The following is a 21,275-nucleotide window of genomic DNA, read 5'->3' on the forward strand; positions in this document are numbered from 1 at the left end:
TTACATCTAACTGGCTACAAGCCATTTTCAAGACATTATGAAATTGGAGACAAAGAACAGTCAAATATTTTCCCTTAGATTAGACAGCTAGTTAACAGATTCTCTGCTAGCCTAACGTACTTCCCACTATCTTTAACTACCTATATTATCCAACCCGTTGTCTTTATAAGAACAAAATATAACTCAATAGCAAAGTCAAACAGAGTTCATATTTGATGCAGGGGAAGGGAGTGGATGCTTTGGAATTTTGAGACGAATGAGACTTCAGGAAGTCACATAGTTTTTTCCCTCATCTTTAGATAGACCATACAGACTGAATAGATCTTGCTTTCAATCACTCTTACAGACTGATTCTATAATCTTCTTCAATATTGATTCTAAATGTTGTCATTCTGTAGAAGAGTCTGTTCTTACAAGTTACTGAAAAAACGAATACTGCATAATTCTAACCACCTAAGCCTTCTCCACGTTAGAAAATTCCATTTTTCCTGGAAATAATTTATATTCTAATTTTCATCATCTTTGCAGCTTCTATTTGAATTCATAAATTTTCCCAAGTGCCACAGTGTCCATATAGCAAGAACCAGATACATGAATATGATCATGACTGAACAAAATGAGATCATTAACCACATAAAGCTTGCCTGTTAATAGTTTACTCATCTCTACATATAGTTCTTGTCTAATTATAATAATAGTCCGGTTATCTAGCATTTGTCTGTATGGTGGCACAAACTTCACCTAGGGAGATGATCTCATCAAGTTTTGCAATACTTGAAACTATCTATTTAGCTTTTTGTCTTCAGCAAGGTGGCCAAATTGCAGACGCAGAGATGTAGATCTTTGTGAAGATACTCACGGGCAAGATCATCACCCTTGAGGTCGAGTCCAGTGACACCACTGAGAATGTCAAAGCCAAAATTCAAGACAAAGAAGGTATCCCACCTGACCAGCAGTGTCTAATCTTTGCCGGCAAACAGATGGAGGATGGCCGCACTCTCTCAGACTACAACATCCAGAAATCTGGAGTCCACCCTGCACCTGGTGCTATATCTATGAGGTGGCATTATTGAGCCTTCCCTCCGCCAGCTCACCCAGAAATACAACTTCGACAAGATGATGTGCCTTAAGTGCTATGCTTGTCGGCACCTTTATGCTGTCAACTGCCATAAGAAGTGTGGCCACACCAACAACCTGTGCTGAAGAAGCAGGTCAAATAAGCCTCTTCCTTTCTGGAAGGGCAGCCTCCTGCTAGGCCCCATGACCCTGGAGCCTCAATAAAGTGACCCTTTGGTTGACTGGAACAACAACAACAAAAAAAACCTAACACCATATAAACCCTAGTAGAAAACCTAGGCAAAACCATTCAGGACATAGGCATAGGCAAGGACTTCATGACTAAAACACCAAAAGCATTGGCAACAAAAGCCAAAATAGACAAATGGGATCTAATTAAACTCCAGAGCTTCTGTACAGCAAAAGAAAGAATCAACAGAATGGGAAAAATTTTTACAATCTACCCATCTGACAAAGGGCTAATATCCAGAATCTACAAAGAACTAAAACAGATTTACAAGAAACAAACAAATCCATCCAAAAGTGGGTGAAGGACACTTTTCAAAAGAAGAAATACATGAGGCCAACAAACATATGAAAAAATGCTCATCATCACTGGTCATTAGAGAAATGCAAATCAAAACCCCATTGAGATACCATCTCACGCCAGTTAGAATGGCGATCATTAAAAAATCTGGAGACAACAGATGCTGGAGACGATGTGGAGAAATAGGAACACTTTTACACTGTTGGTGGGAGTGTAAATTAGTTCAACCATTGGGGAAGACAGTGTGGCGATTCCTCAAGGATCCAGAAATAGAAATTCCATTTGACCCAGCAATTCCATTACTGGGTATATATCCAAAGGATTATAAATTGTTCTATTATAAAGACACATGCACACGCATGTTCATCACAGCACTGTTTACAATAGCATTGGAACCAACCCGAATGCCCATCAATGATAGACTGGACAAAGAAAATGTGACACATATACACCATGGAATCTATGCAGCCATAAAAAACGATGAGTTCGTGTCCTTTGTAGGGACATGGATGAACCTGGAAACCATCATTCTCAGCAAACTGACACAAAAACAGAAAATCAAACACCACATGTTCTCACTCATAGGCAGGTGTTGAACAATGAGAACACTTGGACACAAAGAGGGAAGCATCACACACTGGGATCTGTTGGGGATGGCTACGGGAGGGATAGTGGGAGGAAGGGTTGGGGAGAGATAATGTGGGGAGAAATATCAGGTATAGGTGGTGGGGGGATGGTGGCAATAAACCACCTTGCCATGAATGTACCTGTGCAACAATCTTGCATGATCTGCACATGTACCCCAGAATCTAAAGTATAATTAAAAAAAAAAAACCAACTATCCACTTAAACCAGAAACCTTGCATACTGTTCTAGTTATTTGTTTGTGCCATTTCAAAACACAGCAAGCATAACTACAGGAAAAGCAATGTTGATATGGTATATCAACTGGTGGTTTTATCAATTACTGTCATTGGAAGTAATAGATGATGGTATGAGAGCATTAGAAAAGTACAGCAGCCTGGGACCATTTACTGTATGGGCAAGGGGTACTTCGTCTCTTTTTAGCCATGAAAGTATTAACCCATTTACAGTCTAATAAAACATAACATTCACATCAATGGTTTTAAATAATGAAAAAAGAAATTATATTTAATATAATCTAGGAAAGAAAAAAGAAACCTTACATTTTAGAAAAACTATCATTTTTAAATGGCTGAATTAAAAAGGTTCACTGCTTTTAATAGGTTCAAATAAATGATCTGAAAAAGTATCTTATGTATTTGATCCATAATTCTCTAATAAGTCCAGATAAATAAAGCAGTTACTATACACGAATACCTTCCTTTCTCACTGTTCAATCACCTGAGCATGATATGTGACACCAAGGTCCTTTTCTCTCTTAATTATTTTGGAACCTTACTACATTGCCTGTCTAGTTTGATTCTTCTCTCAAGATATTCCACTTCAGTGCCTAATGAATTCAGCAGATTTAGCATTCACAAGCAAAGGGTAAACAAGCATCATGCCAACAAGTGACCATTCCCCCTGTAGCAGCCAACAGACACACCTCCCCCCCAGCTAAATTTCCACAGTAAGTAGAACAAAACTGAATTCGTTCATATCACAATGTGCTGGACACCTAGAAAAATACTATATATAAATATGACATTAACACTAATTTTGTCTCCTTTAAGTATATATCATCAATTTATACCTTTGAGATGGTCAGGTCCACTTGAAACATCAACTTTTCTGACTCTTACAGCCTCCTGCACAGACTGTGTAGGGCTTGGTTGTGAGGAAGCTTCTCCAAGATTTTCAAGCAAAATTTTCATTAAAACTGTCAAGTCATCTTGACTGAGAGCAACCTGGAAACAACCAATAATTTGTTCACTGAAAGTAATTTTTAAAATGCAGACTGGCTGGGCATGGTGACTCACACCTGTAATCCCAGCACTTTAGGAGGCCAAGGTGGTGGGCAGATCATGAGGTCAGGAGTTTAAGACCAGCCTGGCCAACATAGTGAAACCCCATCTCTACTCAACATACAAAACATTAGAGGGGCGTGGTGGCAGGGGCCTGTAATTCCAGCTACTTGGGAGGCTGAGGCAGGAGAATTGCTTGAACCAGAGAGGCAGAGGTTGCAGTGAGCTGAGATTGTGCCACTGCACTGCAGCCTGGAGACAGTGTGAGATTTCATCTCAAAAAAAAAATGCAGACCATCATATTTATGTCTCAATTTATGTTTTTTTTTAAATTAATTGTTCATTACTTAAAAAAGAAAGAGAGTTGGGACCATAAATACCAGAAGAGAAGTATTTCGGCTTGTTTTCTGTGTGTACACACACTTCTTTTTTTTTTTTTGAGACGGAGTTTCACTCTTGTTACCCAGGCTGGAGTGCAATGGCGCCATCTCAGCTCACCGCAACCTCTGCCTCCTGGGTTCAGACAATTCTCCTGCCTCAGCCTCCTGAGTAGCTGGGATTACAGGCAAGCGCCACCATGCCCAGCTAATTTTTTGTATTTTTAGTAGAGACGGGGTTTCACCATGTTGACCAGGATGGTCTCGATCTCTTGACCTCGTGATCCACCCGCCTCAGCCTCCCAAAGTGCTGGGATTACAGGCTTGAGCCACCGCGCCAGGCTGTCGTATACACACACTTCTGCCTTCACCCATATCCAGGCCTCTGCCTCTGGCACTCCAACACTCTCTATGGCTTATCTGTTACTATGTCCTCCTGTTCCTGGACCTGTGCCTATCTGTCCCCTTTCCCGATCTTCCCACCTCCATTCTGTCTCTCTTTCAACTCACGTAGTACCAGCACTTCTAAATTATTTACTCCCCTTATAATTCAATACAGGGAGAGTGTTGTTCAGTTTGTAGTCTCAACCAAAGAGTAAGAAGATGCTCTCCTGCTATGTAGCTCTTAATCTCAGTACATACGCATCTGGAGATACATATATATATATATATATATATATATATATATATATATATATATACACACGTATATGTATATATATATACAAACACACACATATATATAAAACATATATATATATAAAAAACATTTGTTTAACTTATCGAGAATAATGCCACTTAGAACAATAACAAATGTATCTACAAAGAATGTTTAAAGAACAAAAAATAGGAAGGTAGCATCTTCTTTATCTCTCACCTTCACAAAAGGGTATGTGTGGCAAAAAGAAAAAGAGCCAGGGCTTTGAGTCAGACAGATCTGTATCAACTCTACCACTTCAAGCTGTCTTGTCTCCCAAGTTTCCTAATCTCTTAACTCAAGTTTTTTAACTTTAAAATAGGCATAATACCAACTTTCTAACAGTCGGCTGCAGAACAAGACAAAGCAACTAAAACAAAGCTGCTATTGGCTGCTAAAATCCATTAAATCAGTACTTTCTTTGAAGTTTCTTATCTTTCTACCTTGTGTAAGACACAGTGGCTCAAAAGACCTGTTTCAAGTATTTATACACTAATTCACACATGCATGCATGCATAGCAAATCTCCTCTGAATACCACAGTACCCTGTGTCTGCCAAATTAGGTCCCTATCACCAGAGAAATTGCCTAGTTCCCAGTTTAAATGAAAATACAGAGCTATTTAAGCACAAGATAAAGACCAGGGATTTATGGCTTGTCCTAAGCCCCAGGCCTCACATAACAGGTGTAATTTTCATGCCTTAGAAATTCCTTGTGTATCCCTTCCCCCTTCTTATACCAACCAAGGTACCACAGCTTCTTAAAGGGCAACTAAGTTTCACCCCTCTTTCACTTTGCTGTGGGTTTTAAAAAAAATAAACGAGTATAAAGAACAATTTTGAAAGGCAGCCTCACAGTTCTTAAAAACCATCAAACTGATCTATGTAAAACAAACTTGTTGGTATTTATCACCTGCCTGATACCCTTTCTGAGCTGCAGCCCAGACCCAGGAAAACTATACAGACTATGACCAAAGACGGGTGTTTAGAGAGCACTGGACTGCTGACAAATTAAGCATTGGTGGCCTCATCCACTGTTACTGCATTCCTGAGTTAATAGGAGGCCTTTTGGTTAAAGTAATGATCATACTTTGATGCTGAAGTATCAGATGTTACTTTTTGTTTTCTTGTTTCTTCTAAAACACTTCAAGCATAAAGGAAAAGAACAGAGAATACTACAATCTTCCCCTATGAATCTACCACCTGGCTTTGTCAAATTTTAACAAGTTGCAATATTTCCTTGAGATCTTGTTTCCCAATTACAGATATAGCTGAAGCCCTGTGTGTACCTCTCTGAAACCCTATTCCCTTCTCCTTTCATCCCCGGAGAAAGACACTAGCCTAAATTATAGAATTATTATTTCCATGAATACTTTCTTACAGTTACCACTACTGCATCTCTTATAAACAATATATAATAGTATTATATTTCCTGTTGAAAATCTGAAATAATATAGAACTGATAGAACTGTACTATCATTTTGCAACTCACTTTTTTCATTTTTATGTTTAACATATACCAATTTTGTTTCATATAGTTCTACTTCATTCACTTTACCTGCTTTACAACATCCATTATATGAAGATACCATAATTTTATCCATGTTCTGCTACCAAAAGACATTTAGGTTTTACTTAGGACCAAACCTATAAGCACACAATCTCTGAAAGGAAGAGTCAAATATTAGTCCTGGGATCTAATCTCTTAGCAGAGAGAAATTAAAAGAAGGTACCCATACTCTGGAATAAAGCCTACCCTATCAATGCCCAAACAGACATAATTCACTCATTGTTCTTCATGTAACATATACACTAATATATGAACAGAAACCTTTCATTTCTACAACAAGCTTCAATTTTAACTTCTTCTCTAGTAGAACTCTGCTCCTTTGATCCTTCTTATTTTATGTTAGAGTCAATTCTGAAACAATCACAAGTATCAAAACCCATTAAACTACTGAATTTTTGTTTGGTTTTGTTTAGCCTCTCTCACCCCTACTCCATACCCGGCTGTGTGGTTTCAACAGTTTCACACATAGGCTCACAAGAATCACAAAGATTCCTACACTTCCACGGCTACCTTTAACCAGTCTCACCTCCTCCTCTGAGCTAATATGCAACCTGCTAACAACACTACTGTATTAAAAATAATGCCGTGGCTCATGCCTGTAACCCCAGCACTTTGGGAGGCTGAGGCAGGTGAATCACCTGAGGTCAGGAGTTGAAGACCAGGCTGGTGAACATGGTAAAACCCCATCTCTAATAAAAATACAAAAAAAAAAAAAAAAAAAAAAAATAGCTTGGTGTGGTGGCATGTGCCTGTAATCCCAGCTACTCAGGAGGCTGAGGCAGGAGAATCGCTTGAACTTAGGTGGCAGAGGTTGTAGTGGGCCAAGATTGTGCCACAGCACTCCAGCCTGGGTGACAGAACAAGACTCCATCTCAAAAAAAAAAAGCAAAAAAAAAGCTCTAAGTATATGCTTATCAAATATATACATTTGCCTATTCAAAATGGTATCACCTTTCTAGTTAAAATAGGGCCTCTACACATTAAAAATACTAAGGTGCTTTGAATTAGTGTCTGAACATCACTTAGCATTGTCTTACAATTTAACTGCATTAAAACTTTAAAATAATTTTCCAAAATTAAGAATAATATTTTGGGCCGGGCATGGTGGCTCATGCCTGTAATCTCAGCACTTTCAGAGGCAGAGGAGGGCAGATCACGAGGTCAGGAGACCAAGATCAGCCTGGCTAACACCATGAAAACGTGTCTCTATTAAAATACAAAAAAATTAGCCAGGCGTGGTGGCAGGCATCTGTAGTCCCAGCTACTCAGGAGGCTGAGGGAGGAGAACTGCTTGAACCAGGGACACGAATGTTATAGTGAGCCACGATCATGCCACTGTACTCCAGCCTGGGTAATAGAGCAAGACTCCACCTCAAAAAAAAAAAAAGAAAATAGCAATATTTTTTAGTAGACTCCAGCAGATTTTATCTCAGACTCCTTGCTGGTTTTATCAAACAACTAACTAAAATGAAAACAAAGAAAAGTGAGGGAAACAAGGATGATCTAATAATAAACTAATCCTCTCAGTTACTAAAGGATTCCCTTTTATTTTTTAGTTATTTTTGTCATTTTTGAATAGGAAACAAATCTAGTTTATTCTATTTACTACTTAGGCAAAAGTATACATACAACAAATGTGCACTAAGAGAAAACTGGTTTAGCTTTATCAATAATGTAGCATCCTCTAAAGTATTACATTCTTCTGATAACCACTAGAACTGCACTATGACCAATGATAAAAGCCTATCAAGAAATTTTCATATATTATATACTAGATATTTACCTGCATAGGTTTTAGTTTTCCTTTTATCTCTATCCCTGGAATTTGTACACACCATGCTGCTGCTAAGTTTCGCTGTATGGACAAAAGCATGTTGACTGGTTTTAAAATTTCAATGTCATTTTGTGGCAAGCTAGCCTGCAAAACAGTTCTGAAAGAAAAACAAGAATTTATTTTTTTTTCAAATTTACATTTTTAAAATAAGGACTACCCTATGTTTAACAGTTTCTACACAGCCTTTCATAAAGGTTAAAGGCTGCTATCAGAAGTCTTTTAGAACATACTTCTTTTCACAAAATCAATCCGTATCACAATAAATAAAGTTAATATGCAGAACTATACAAAACTAAGCCTATATAACACTGATTTCAAAGACATATTGTCATACACTAAGACTACTGCATTATTTACTATTTTTCACAAAGGCTGTTTGATATAGTAAATAGTACATACTGACATGCCAACAAATGTTACATCCTCCTAAAATTGGAAGATAAAGAAAGTGATCTATACTTAGCCCTTAACATGCTACTGGTGCTTCTCCAGACTCAAGGGGAAAACTCAACTTATCTAAAAGTTAAACAAACATATGGTAATAGTCATTCTAGCTTGCCTGCCAACAACCACTTGCATCATCAAATAAGTTCTCTTGTCTCTCAACAGAGCCAACACTGTCCTATATGGATTAAATAATCCTTTAGATAACTCACTAAAAATTCCCAAATGTGACAAAGTTTGAAAATGAGAAATGAATTTGAAATTTTTTATGTTAGGAAGTTTTTTTCCCACCCCTAAAAAAGGAAAGGGTTATGTGCAAAGTAAGAAAAATTAAAAAATCAAATTAAGTATTGAGTAAACTATGGTTTTATAATAGCTAATTTTTATAGAATGGAAAAAAACCATATTATAAACTTAGTAAGAGAAAATACAGACTCTGTGAGGCATACAAATGACTATTAACCACTGATCAAGAAGCTAATGGTCAAGGTTTCATAATTAGAAGAAATAAGGAATGAAAACCACAAATTACTAGAATAATTTATCTTAGGCAAAAATTCTATGAAAATCCTATTTCTAGTAAGAAATATACAACTAGATTACATATTTATACCTTGACAGCTTCAACTGAGTGAGTTCAATGTTCATTTTATCAATGACTGGGGGAAGAGAATAATGTTCCACAGGAACCAAGGTAAACTTGTTTTCAACTCTGATTAAACCAAGATCTGCTATAACACCATTAGGTGACACTGAAGACTGAGGAATAATAATAACTGGTGCTTTCAAATTAATATCCATCAAAAGGCGGAAACTCTTTTGAGCCAAGTCTTTCATGCTGGAAGCAGCTCTTTCTGCAGCCTGGACTGTGGCTGTGCTTAGAGCTTCTTTAGCAGTTTGGAAATTGTTGAGGAAGTTCTGTTGGAAGAGACAGATTTTTAGGGAAAAATGTAATTATTTTTAAAAGAAAAAACTTTAAAAAGCATTTACTCTAAAAAGAAAAAATAAACAAAAGAAGTAATATAAAAGAGATATGTTTATGATTTTGTATATGGAGAGAACAAAGTCTAGAAACATACACTCTGAGCTATTAGTAACATTTGCTCTAGAAAAAAAGAGCTCTTTCTTTCATTTTACATATTTGAGAATTATTTTATTCTTATGACAAATTTTTGCAACAATTCTTTTTTGTTTTTGAGGAAAATTGATCTTTATTCATTTACATATGTTATCTGTCACCTGTAAACAACTGAGTACGCTACTCCTGCTACTGCTATTATTCTCTTGGTAGACTCGAGATTGACAATAGGACAGCAGCAGCTATATATGCTTCAATCTCACCGTTCTCTGAACCCCCATTAGAGCTTTTCAGTATACCTTAGACCAAGGGTATTCAATCTTTTGGCTTCCCCAGGCCACACTGGAATGAGAGGAATTGTTTTGAGCCACACAAAAAATACACTAACATTAATGATAGCTGATAAGCTTAAAAAAAAAAAAATCACAAAAAAACTCATCATGTTTTAAGACAGTTTACAAATTTGTGTTGGGCCACATTCAAAGCTATCCTGCCGTGGGTTCAACAAGCTTGCCTTAGACACTCCTTAGACATGCCTCTGAGAACATGACATTCCAAGATTTTTGCACAAATGAAAAATGCAAAGTGACTACTACTTAAGGCTTTTGTTTTTCAGTCTTGGAAAAATAAATAGGGTTAAATAAACTTTACTCTCACTGTTACTAGATTTAAAAAGTAAATGTATATTGCTCATAGTACACTCAAAATAATTGAATGATCCATTTATATAAGCTCAATAGAGAAATAAAAATAGTGAACATATAAACTAAAGTAGGGGGCTCTTCCAAGCTACACATCAAAGAGATATCCTGAAGTAGAAAAAAAATTAAGTGGGATTAAAATGGTTTAGTTATATTCAAAATCTATTTTGTCAAGCAAAATAAGAATTTGAAAGGAAAGATGTAGGAAAAATGGAAAAGAATAAATTATAAATACTTTGCTAAGTAAGGAGAACAAAGATATGTGATAAGTTACTCTTGTGATAAGACATCAGAGAGAAAAAGGTTGAGTGTTTGTTTTTTTTTTTTTTAAGAAAAAAATAAGATAAATGGGATAATGAGAAACCAAGAATATTTTAGGCTAAATTTCTAGAATGTTGTTCTAAGAAAGAATACTTGATACAATAGACTAGTATATCATTAGGACTGCTGAGAGTAGGATATAATAGAACACATATATAAATAAACGGTTGAAACTGTCAACTTTAATTCCGGCCTTACCTGGCAGCTATGGGGTGGACCAGAATAGGGGAGTCATGAAGAAAAAATCTCCCTTTATTCATGAATGTTGATTATTTTTAATTCAAATTTAAATGAAAGGGAAAAGGACAGTACTGTACTACTCTAAAAGTGGGTTCTATTCTGTACTGCAGGTAACAGCAATAAAGTTTAGCCTTAGATACTAAGCTTCTGCTGGCTTACTTCTAAAGATTTTTTTTTAATATACTCATGCATGAGGAAGACAATTAATTGTCTACAATCCTGTAATCATTAGTAAGAGCCAAAATTTATTTATAGTAAGACATACTTCATCTCAATTTCAACTAAAAACAGAAAAATTTTTCCCAATGAGGATAAGGTCATTCTTAGAAGCAATATTCTTGGTATACATCTATTAACATTAAAAAAGCAATCTAACCTTCCCTGGTACCCACTTCCAAATTAGTTACTCTCTAGAAAAATAAACATGATGGTTTAAGTAGAAATTCATGATTTTAAGAACTCATGAGATTCTGTACATGGGAAACCCTACAGACTCTACCAAAAGGCTCCTGGAATTGACAAACAACATTGGTAAAGTTTCAGGATACAAAATCAACGTACAAAAATCAGTAGCATTTCTATACACCAATAACATTCAATTTGAAAGTCAAATGAAAAACGTAATCCTATTTATAATATCCATCAAAAAAACAAAGTACCTATAAACACATCTAACCAAGGACATGAAAGATGTCTACAAGGAGAACTAGAAAACACTGCCGAAAGAAATCACAGATGACACAGACAAATAGAAAAACATTCCATGCTCATAGATTGGAAGAATCAATATTATTAAAATGGCTATACTTCTCAAAGCAACCTATAGATTCAATGTTATACATATCAAATGACCAACGTCATTTTTCACAGAACTGGAAAAAACTATTCTAAAATTCATATGGAACCAAAAAAGAACCTAAATAATCCAACCAATCCCAAGCATAAAGAACAAAGCTAAGGCATCACATTACCTGACTTTATACTATACTATAAAGCTACAGTAATCCAAACAGCATGGTACTGGTACAAAAACAGACAAATAAACCAAGGGAACATAATTGAGAACCCAGAAACAAACCTGCACACCTGCAACCTCCTGTTCTTTAACAAAGTCAACAAAAATAAGCAATGAAGAAAGGATTCCCTACTCAGTAAATGGTGCTGAGAGGGCTGGATAGTCATAGCAAAAGAATTAAACATTGTTCATTCTACGGTGAAAGAATCCCTACCTTTCACCATATAAAAAAATTAACTCAAGATGGATTAAATATTTAAGTGTAAGACCCCAAACTGTAAGAATCCTACAGGAAACCTAGGAAACACCATTCTAAACATTGGCTTTGGGAAAGAATTTATGACTAAGTCCTTAAAATCAATTGCAACAAAAATAAAAATTGACAATCGGGACCTAATTACAGAGCTTCTGCGCTACAAAAGAAACTTTCAATGAAGTAAACAGACAACCTACAGAATGGAAAAAAATTCACAAATTATGTATCTGACAAAGGTCTAACATGCAGAATCTATTAAAAAAAGAAAAGTAAATGAGTAGACAAGCAAAAAAACAAATCCCATTTAAAAATGGGCAAAAGACATGAACAGACACTTCTCAGAAGAAGACATACAAGCAGCCAACATATGAAAAAATGTTCCACATCACTAATGATCAGAGAAATGCAAATCAAAACCATGAGAACCATAATCAAAACCATTTCACACCTGTAAGAATAACAGTTATTAAAAAGTCAAGAAACAAATGCTAAAGAGACTGCAGAGAAAAGATAACATTTACATAACTATTTCTGGAAATTTAAATTATTTCAGCCATTAAGAAAGCAATTTAGAGATTTCTCAAAGAACTCAAAACTACCATTTGACCCAGCAATCCTCTTTCTGGGTATATATAAAAAAGAAAATAAACTGTTCTCCCAAAAAGACACATGCACTCATCTGTTCATCAGAGCACAATTCACAAAAGCAAAAACATGGAATCAACCTAGATACCCATCAACAGTGGACCAGATAAAGGAAACATGGCACATATAGACCACAGAATGCTACATAGTGATAAAAAAGAATGAAATCACATCCTTTGCAGCAACATGAATGCAGCTGGAGACTATCATCCTAAGCAAATTAACACAGGAACAGAAAATCAAATACTACATATTTTCACAATGAATGCAGCTGGAGACCATTATCCTAAGCAAATTAACACAGGAACAGAAAATCAAATACTACATATTTTCGTTTATAAGTGGGAGCTAAACACTGGGTATTTCATGAACATAACAATGGTAACAAGAGACACTGGGGACTACCAGAGAGAGAGAGGAAAGGAGGAAAAGATTGAAAAAAATATTGGATACTATTCTCAGTACTTGGGTAACAGGATCAATCATACCCCCAAACCTCAGCATCATATAATATACTCATGTAACAAACATGCCCATGTATGCCCTGAATCTAAAATATTTGGATCATCAACTGAAATTAAATAGTTGAAATTATCAACTGAAATTAACAATTGAAATCCAAAAAAGTTGATTTTTTTTTTATTGTGATTTTAGAAAGCTTTGATTAGCAGCCCTGCTAAGAAGAACAGGCAGATTTAAATCCTTTAGCCCATTTGATACCGTTTGGCTCTGCGTCCCTGCCCAAATCTCATCTCAAATTGTAATCCCCAGGTGTCAAGGGAGGGAACCGGTAGGAGGTAACTGAACCATGGGGGCGGTTTCCCCCATGCTGTTCTCGTGATAGTGAGTTCTCATGAGATCTGATGGTTTTACAAGGGGCGCTTCCCTCTCCGCTCATTTTTGACTGCTGCCATCTAAGACATGTCTGCCTTCCCTTTCACCATGACTGTTAAGTGTCCTGAGGTCTCTGCAGCTGTGCAGAACGGTGAGTTAATTAAAGCTCTTTACTTTATAAATTACCCAGTCTCAGGCAGTTCTTCACAGCAATGTGATCATAGACTAATACACCATGACACTTACATGGAAATAAATAATAGAAAGAAAAGCATTTCATGATGCTGTGGATCACAATCATAACCAAAAGCTGTAAGTTTCAAAAGGAGCCCTCCCCAAATGCTTGAAGAGTTTCCTCAAATAAATTGTTTTAACTAAATACTCTTAAACATATTTCATTAAACAAGTAACAGTGAAAAGCCCTAAACTAAAACATAAAACATACATTTAAAATGTATGCCTATGGAAATGTGAGAGAATTATAGTCTGTAACTTCAAAACAGTAATTTAAAAAATTCATTTGGTTAATATCATGAAAAGGATTTAACATTCTGTTCAGCACTCAGGTGCTCATCACATAGCCCTATCAGTGAAGATTTTTACTATCTAGGTTCAGCTATATAAGCAAAGGTATTTGGGCCTCAGTGAGAAATAAAAAGATTTTTTAAAACTTACCAAAAGAGACATGAAGAATTTATGGACATAAACAATCTGAATACAACCCACTTTGAAACTAAGTTTGCCATCTACTTTGGACATATCAGCATAGGCCTCTCCTTCTGTAGCATCTGGATAAAGAGTCAGTTGGAACCTAAAGACTTCATCTCCCAAAATAGAGACAGCCTAAAAGTATTACATTAACTGGTTATTATATCCAAAGTGCTGTATAGCCCTTATCAATATATTATAAATAAGTTCTCTTATTACAGAATCCTTGATATATAAAGTAGCAATCTATGGTTTCAACCTTAAAAATTATTAGCTGAAAACATTTTGTGTAACAATAACTTCTTCCTATTTCTATAAAAATCATTTTACCAGTAAAAAGATCAATCACTTAACTATTCAGAAATGAATTTTACAAATCAGTGTGTATCAAGAGGCCTAGTCTATACACAATGTGAAAGCAGACTATTAGCATTCTCATCTCCAATTCCTAATAAAGTATCTGGTACATGACCGACAATAAATATATAGTATGCAAACAAATAATAACATCTCAAATCCAAAGAACAACATAAATTCCAATATAAAAATCTATTTTTTAATCACCTTTTTGTGAACGGACAGCAGATCTACATTCATAACTATAATATCTTTAAGTCTGGCAAACACATCGGTCTGCTTAGGCTTCACAGAAATAGAGGCATCCATTCCTATAGGAAGCACAACATTTATAAACTTTTCACCAATTCAGGGGTATTTAAGTACAATAATATACTGATAAGATATAAAGTGAATAAAAACTACTCATTATTAGACATATGAATGGCATCAACCTTCATGTATGAGACACCTAAGAAAGATAAGAATACCTTTAGGGATACAAACATCTACAAAAAAAGTTGTGGAAATTAAAAAAAAAAAACACCAAGTTTCAAGGAAATTTTCCAAATTAATCATATTTCTCCAAACTTAAATATCCTCTGAATCAGCAAGATTGGCAGTGGTCATTTAGGAAGACAGTATTTGTTAAACAGTGATATTACAAATATCTACCATATTAAAAACTGTTGCTCTAATAACTTTTAAAAAATGAACATCATTTAATGAATACTTTTATTTCTATAATAAACTGTATTAGATAGCAGTCCTCTAAGATTTCTCTCCAAAACAAAATTTCTTTGTCATTTTCAATTTCTAAAAGCATAATGATTTCTACAACTGCATAAAAATGTAGATAATACATAATGCATAAGGAATGTCTCATCAGCTATGAATCATAACAAATTTACTTTTAACATTTTAAAGCACATCTTTGAAAAGCTTGCAAAATCTTCAATGTAAGTAAACCAAAAGAATACTTATAAGAAGTCTACCAGGTACAAGCTCATTTTTCCTAGTTATGTAAAGAAACAGAAACACCTACAACAAGAAATAACTACTTACCATGTATTTTAATATCTGCAATGTTACACTTCTGATCACAGACGAAGACATTAAATGTATTTAATTCAGCTGTGACCTTTAAATCAAACACATCTTTTTGGGAAATGTTGCTGGATACTAAAAAGTCACAGAAACCTTCTGATTAGCAAAGGGCAAACATGATAGAACACATACAATAACCTCAAATCCACCAAAATAAAATAACGTACTCTGAGGAACCAGAACTCCCTCCATTAAGATAGCATGTAATTAACAGATTCTGGATCAATTATCAAATTCCAATCATACAAAAATAAGCATTTTCCCTTTCAAATTACAAATAAAGGCAACTATGTTTTTTTTTTTTTTTTGAAACAGAGTCCTGCTCCATCACTCAGAGGGAGGCCAGTAGCACGATCTCAGCTCACTGCAACCTCTGTCTCCTGGGTTCAAGTGATTCTCCTGCCTCAGCCTCCCAAGTAGCTGGGACTACAGGTGTGAAAGGCAACTATACTATTAATAGCATCTTGAAAGTGCAGTTTACTTGATGGAAACCTTACCATAACTTTTTCTGGAAAAAGTTACATGAGTTTTATATATACTTAACTCATACTATAACTTTTTCTGAAAAAAGTTATATGAGTTTTATACATACTTAACTCACACTATAACTTTTTCTGGGAAAAAAGTTACATTGTATGTGAGTACTCTAGATCTCTCTTGGTCTAAAGTTTTGATTCTGAACTCCTTTGCATATCATATGTTAAAGGAAGAATAATTCATGACAAACTGAATTAGTGATGCATAGTTAATAAAATACATATTATTTACTATGGCACTTGCATGTTATTAACTACAGAAAGAATTTATTTAGATTATATCCTGTTGCTCCATGAACAATCCTAAAATAAATTCTATGAGAAATGAACATAAAGGGCCAAACTTTTAAAAAAGCAAAAAACAAAACAAAACAGAGTGAGACTCTATCTCCAAAAAAATGTACATATACATATACATATTTTTTTGAACATATACTTTTTTTTGAGACTGAGTCCTGCTCCATCGCCAGGATGGAGTGCAGTAGCACCATCTCAGCTCACAGCAACTTCCGCCTCCCAGATTCAAGCAATTCTCCTGCCTCAGCCTCCCAAGTAACTGGGATTACAGGCGCATGCCACCATGCCCAGCTAATTTTTGTATTTTTAGTAAAGACGAGGTTTCACCATGTCGGCCAAGATGGTCTCAATCTCTTGACCTCATGATCCGCCAGCCTTGACCTCCCAAAGTGCTGGAATTACAGGCATGAAACACCACACCCAGCCAAAAATATATTGTATAGTGTGTGTGCATGCAGGTGTATGTGTGCATAAGAATCACAATAAAACTAGTTCCCTAAATCCACTTTAGTCCAAATGCTGATTGATAAATTTAGGATACATTTTCCTAAAAATCTGTCTCACTTGAAGGAAATAGAGACTTCTGATTGAAATTGCAAAAGCATGGAGAATATCTGTCCTTAATCACTAATATGACAGGTTGTTTTTTTTCTTTAATATTTGATGTAGCCTAACCAAACCACAAAGATAAAAAATATAGTAAAACTGGAAGACTGTATCTTTGGGGTTAATAGTGTTTCTAGCTTATTGTGAGTTTAAACATTTCTTTTTCATTTATTCAACTGTATTGTGTATTTATTGTATATATACATTATATAAAGGAGACAAACTTCTGAGGGTATTATTTCTGAGGCTATTAATGTGACAGGTACATTAAAGGCAAGAGTTTGGTAAAGCTCTTTTACCCTAGTTTATAAGGTAATTATTGTTCTGTTACATTGTTTAAAAAAATCCTATCTTTGTATCTGATCTAATAATACTGACAGTTTTACACCAAACATGTCAGTAACATAGGTAAAACTCAAACCGGTAATGATCTGAAAATTGAATTACTAGATATTAAATACTAACATCATATAATATAAAAGAAAAATAATTAAAATGACATTTGGTTTAAAAATAAGCAAATGCTCGGCCGGGCGCGGTGGCTCAAGCCTGTAATCCCAGGACTTTGGGAGGCCGAGGCGGGTGGATCACGAGGTCAAGAGATCGAGACCATCCTGGTCAACATAGTGAAACCCCGTCTCTACTAAAAATACAAAAAATTAGCTAGGCATGGTGGTGCGTGCCTGTAGTACCAGCTACTCAGGAGGCTGAGGCAGGAGAATTGCCTGAGCCCAGGAGGCAGAGGTTGCCGTGAGCCGAGATCGCGCCATTGCACTCCAGCCTGAGTAACAAGAGTGAAACTCCGTCTCAAAAAAAAAAAAAAAAAAAGCAAATGCTCTTTATTCACACAGAATGTCATACCTAATATTTCATAACATAAGTCATATGCCTGAGGACCACGTGCCCATATCTGTGTGATCAAAATATAATTTTGGTTGGAAACCAGTGTCTGTCCATTCCATGAGCTCCTTCCCTGGATTGTTCCACAAAGCACTTAAAATTACTGAGCACCAGGTAAGTCAAGTCTACCTGACTAACTGAAATGGATCTTTGTTATCATGTAAGATTGAATCCATAATTGAACTTCTTCCTTTCTAACTTTCATTGAACTGAAGACTGCAAAGACACATCAACATAAAGTACATACATTTCTATTTTATGTAAAAACTAGACAGTGAATTGAAATATAAATACATAACATTAAACAATATTTATTTAAAATTCTTCACTAAACTGCTCTATAATCCTATAGAGATAATGTTTTCTTTCTCTTGAAACTAACCTATCAGAGCAGCAATGTCAATATGCTAAATACTTAACTTAATGGAAAAGAAACAAGTTGCTATATTATTATTAAAGTTCAGATACAAAGCATTAGATCATGATTCAAAATTATTACCAGCTTTGACAGTGATACTTCTGGACTCCCCCACAAGTGGTTTCAGCTCAGATTCCTTTTCAGAAGAGGAAGGTTCAGAGGATGGAACAGCAGATGATAAAAAATCCATGAAGGAAAGTAAAGCTTCCAAATGAAGTACTACATCTAAGGATGAAAATGAAACCTAATACAATGAACAATTAGAGAGGCAGATTTCAGATGCAGTAACATTTTTACATCAGGGTTCAACAGATATAAGCAGCACAAGAATAGTTCAATTAAGTAAGGGCCTTTTTAAAATTTTAATTTTTTTAAGAACTAACTCTATTAAAATGTTAATATTTGCCAGATAATAAACCAATACTCTCCACACTCTGGTTTTTAACTCAACAGAACTGGATGGATTTTAAGTAAAGACACAGGAAATATTATCAGGCTTGAAACCACATTTCAGAGAGTTCCAAGCTGACTATGCATGTTCAAATGGACTGTGAGCAATGTCTGCACTAGGTTATGCTTTACCCTCCACCATATCTTATTCTAATTTGAATGCCAATACATAATTCAAATGTTTAATGCTTCCACCAGTGTTAGGCCAAATAACCAGAGTCAACTAAAATGAGTAACAAAATTGCCTTTAAGTGTATTATTAACATACTTTTCAAGAAATCTAAGTCAAAATTAGCAAACAATATTTTCAGAATTCAAATCAACTTTCTGTAAGAACTTTATTCCAATTCTATATCTATTTAACTTTATGCATAAATTAGATCAGAAATATTATTACTGCCACTGTTATTCTCATGTTAGAATTTACAATCTCACAATTGAAAATGGCTATGAAGCTAGATTTAATCAACACAACCCAGCCTTACAGTAAATTATAAAAGATTTACCTTCAGTCTCTGTTTGGTACTGTCATGAATAGTTTTAAATTCTGGTCCATCACTGTCTGCCTACAAATAGTGGAAAATTACACCACTGAGTTTCAAACACTAAAAATTCATATACTGAAAATACATATACTCTTTACTTTTCTAAGCATGCTATTAAAAGAGTGAAACCCTATTTTTTAAAGGCAAAGAAGACCATTCAAAAAAATCCAAACTGACCACATTAGCATTTCTCACATTCCATACAAGCAAAAACTCTCAAATTCCTTATCTTACTGTGGAGGAAATGCTAGTATATCCAGATTAGGTACACTAATCTAAAAAGTAGGAAAAAGTGCCAGATTATATAAAACACACTTTACTTTGGATTACAATGGAACTTTATATTACTCTCATTTATTCAACATCATAGAGTAACTCAGAAGGTTAATGAACGTATCTAGGATTTTCAGATGCTTGTAAAATTTACCACAATCAATCAGTTTAGATTGAAAAATGTTGGGAGAGAAAACTGGAATATTAAATACAAGGGTAATATATATAACTTTATATATTCAAATATTAAAGAATACTAGAAATGAAATGAAATGTACCTTTGTCAGTAACATTTTCAGAAGGGGTTCATCAGTCACATTAGAAGAGTTAATAATGTGAAGAGGTTCTCCTTTTGAGTCTAATAGAGAAGAAAGACAAGGTTGATACATCAAGTTAAACATTTCACACGTTTTAAAACAAGACCAACCATTACACAAATGTACATTTGTCAAAACTCAGAACTGTACACTAAAAAGAGTAAAGTACACTGTGTATAAATCATACCTCAATAAACCTGGCTTTGAAAAAAAAGGAAACAAATTCCATAAAACAAAAATACTAGTACCCACCAATTACAACTTGTATAATACATGGTACTACAATACTACTCTCATCTAAACAAATCCTAGTATATTAAAGAATCTATAAAATACATAAAGTAGGAATTATTCTCAATACAAATTTACTTAAAGATATCCCATAGAGTTCTTATAAACTTTAAACACTAATAGAACTTTAAAAGTTAGCTTATTGCAGGAACTTAAAAGGTCAAGGATACCCACTAACAATAACTTAGTATTTATTCTGAGGGAAGGACATGAGACTACAGATGATATTAATTTTTTTCCTCTATATACTTTTGTGTTTAATTTTGATTTTTCACAAACACACATTAGCATAATTTAAAAGAAATGTTAAAACTCGTATAATTTAAAAATTTAAAAAACAAATAAAACATCTTTTTTCTAGTAAATTAAATCAACTTTTCAATGGGTCCCCAACCTGTGTACCCAGGGACTGTTTTTGAAAAGCTGAGTTAATGTAGTAGGAAATTAACACAACTGTACACAAATAAATATGTTTAATGTTGATAAAGTAGGGATCATCTGCCTAATGAATAATTTTCACAGACAATATTTCACACTTACCAGTGAAATCAAAGCATCGCATACTAATTTTTTTTAGATAAGCTTTAGCAGTCATGTCATAGGTTTTAACTCTAGCTTCCATTCCAAGATGCAGGACATTTAGCTCATGTAAAGGTCTTCCTTCCTTTTCTGATTTTTTCATCAAAGTAACTACAACCTAAAAGAAGGTACCAGTATTAACATCAACTATTTCACTAACACACAATGAAGGTAAGTCAAGAATTTAATAAGCATCTGGAGTACTATAAGCAAGAAATTCACATAATGTTAAGATGTTTACTTCTGTTTGTGCCTGCAGTTTGGCCTAATTCCCAGAAGTCCTAGTCTGATGGACAGCTATCCAACTAAAAGTCTATGATACTAACAGCCAATTTTTACACTATTCCTAAGGCAACTTTTCTCAACTTTGG

General features: G+C 34.8%; 1 protein-coding gene and 1 pseudogene across 10 annotated transcripts in view; one reads left to right on the forward strand and one right to left on the reverse strand.

Annotated features, from left to right (window-relative positions):
• Nucleotides 1-21,275, reverse strand: part of VPS13C (vacuolar protein sorting 13 homolog C) — a 194,741-nt gene that overhangs the window by 73,448 nt on the left and 100,018 nt on the right. For all 10 annotated transcript variants that reach the window (XM_074393857.1, XM_039468891.2, XM_074393856.1 and 7 more), the window contains 10 exons: nucleotides 20,866-21,022; nucleotides 19,996-20,075; nucleotides 19,406-19,465; nucleotides 18,531-18,693; nucleotides 15,651-15,767; nucleotides 14,814-14,917; nucleotides 14,217-14,384; nucleotides 9,065-9,369; nucleotides 7,957-8,104; nucleotides 3,321-3,474 (listed from right to left, as the gene is read on the reverse strand). In XM_074393857.1, the coding sequence (XP_074249958.1) occupies nucleotides 3,321-3,474; nucleotides 7,957-8,104; nucleotides 9,065-9,369; nucleotides 14,217-14,384; nucleotides 14,814-14,917; nucleotides 15,651-15,767; nucleotides 18,531-18,693; nucleotides 19,406-19,465; nucleotides 19,996-20,075; nucleotides 20,866-21,022 (1,456 nt within the window). The remainder of the gene's footprint in view (nucleotides 1-3,320; nucleotides 3,475-7,956; nucleotides 8,105-9,064; nucleotides 9,370-14,216; nucleotides 14,385-14,813; nucleotides 14,918-15,650; nucleotides 15,768-18,530; nucleotides 18,694-19,405; nucleotides 19,466-19,995; nucleotides 20,076-20,865; nucleotides 21,023-21,275) is intronic.
• Nucleotides 834-1,203, forward strand: LOC120363914 (ubiquitin-ribosomal protein eL40 fusion protein-like; annotated as a pseudogene).

The sequence above is a fragment of the Saimiri boliviensis genome, chromosome 2, assembly GCF_048565385.1.
Source record: "Saimiri boliviensis isolate mSaiBol1 chromosome 2, mSaiBol1.pri, whole genome shotgun sequence".
Lineage (NCBI taxonomy): Eukaryota > Metazoa > Chordata > Mammalia > Primates > Cebidae > Saimiri > Saimiri boliviensis.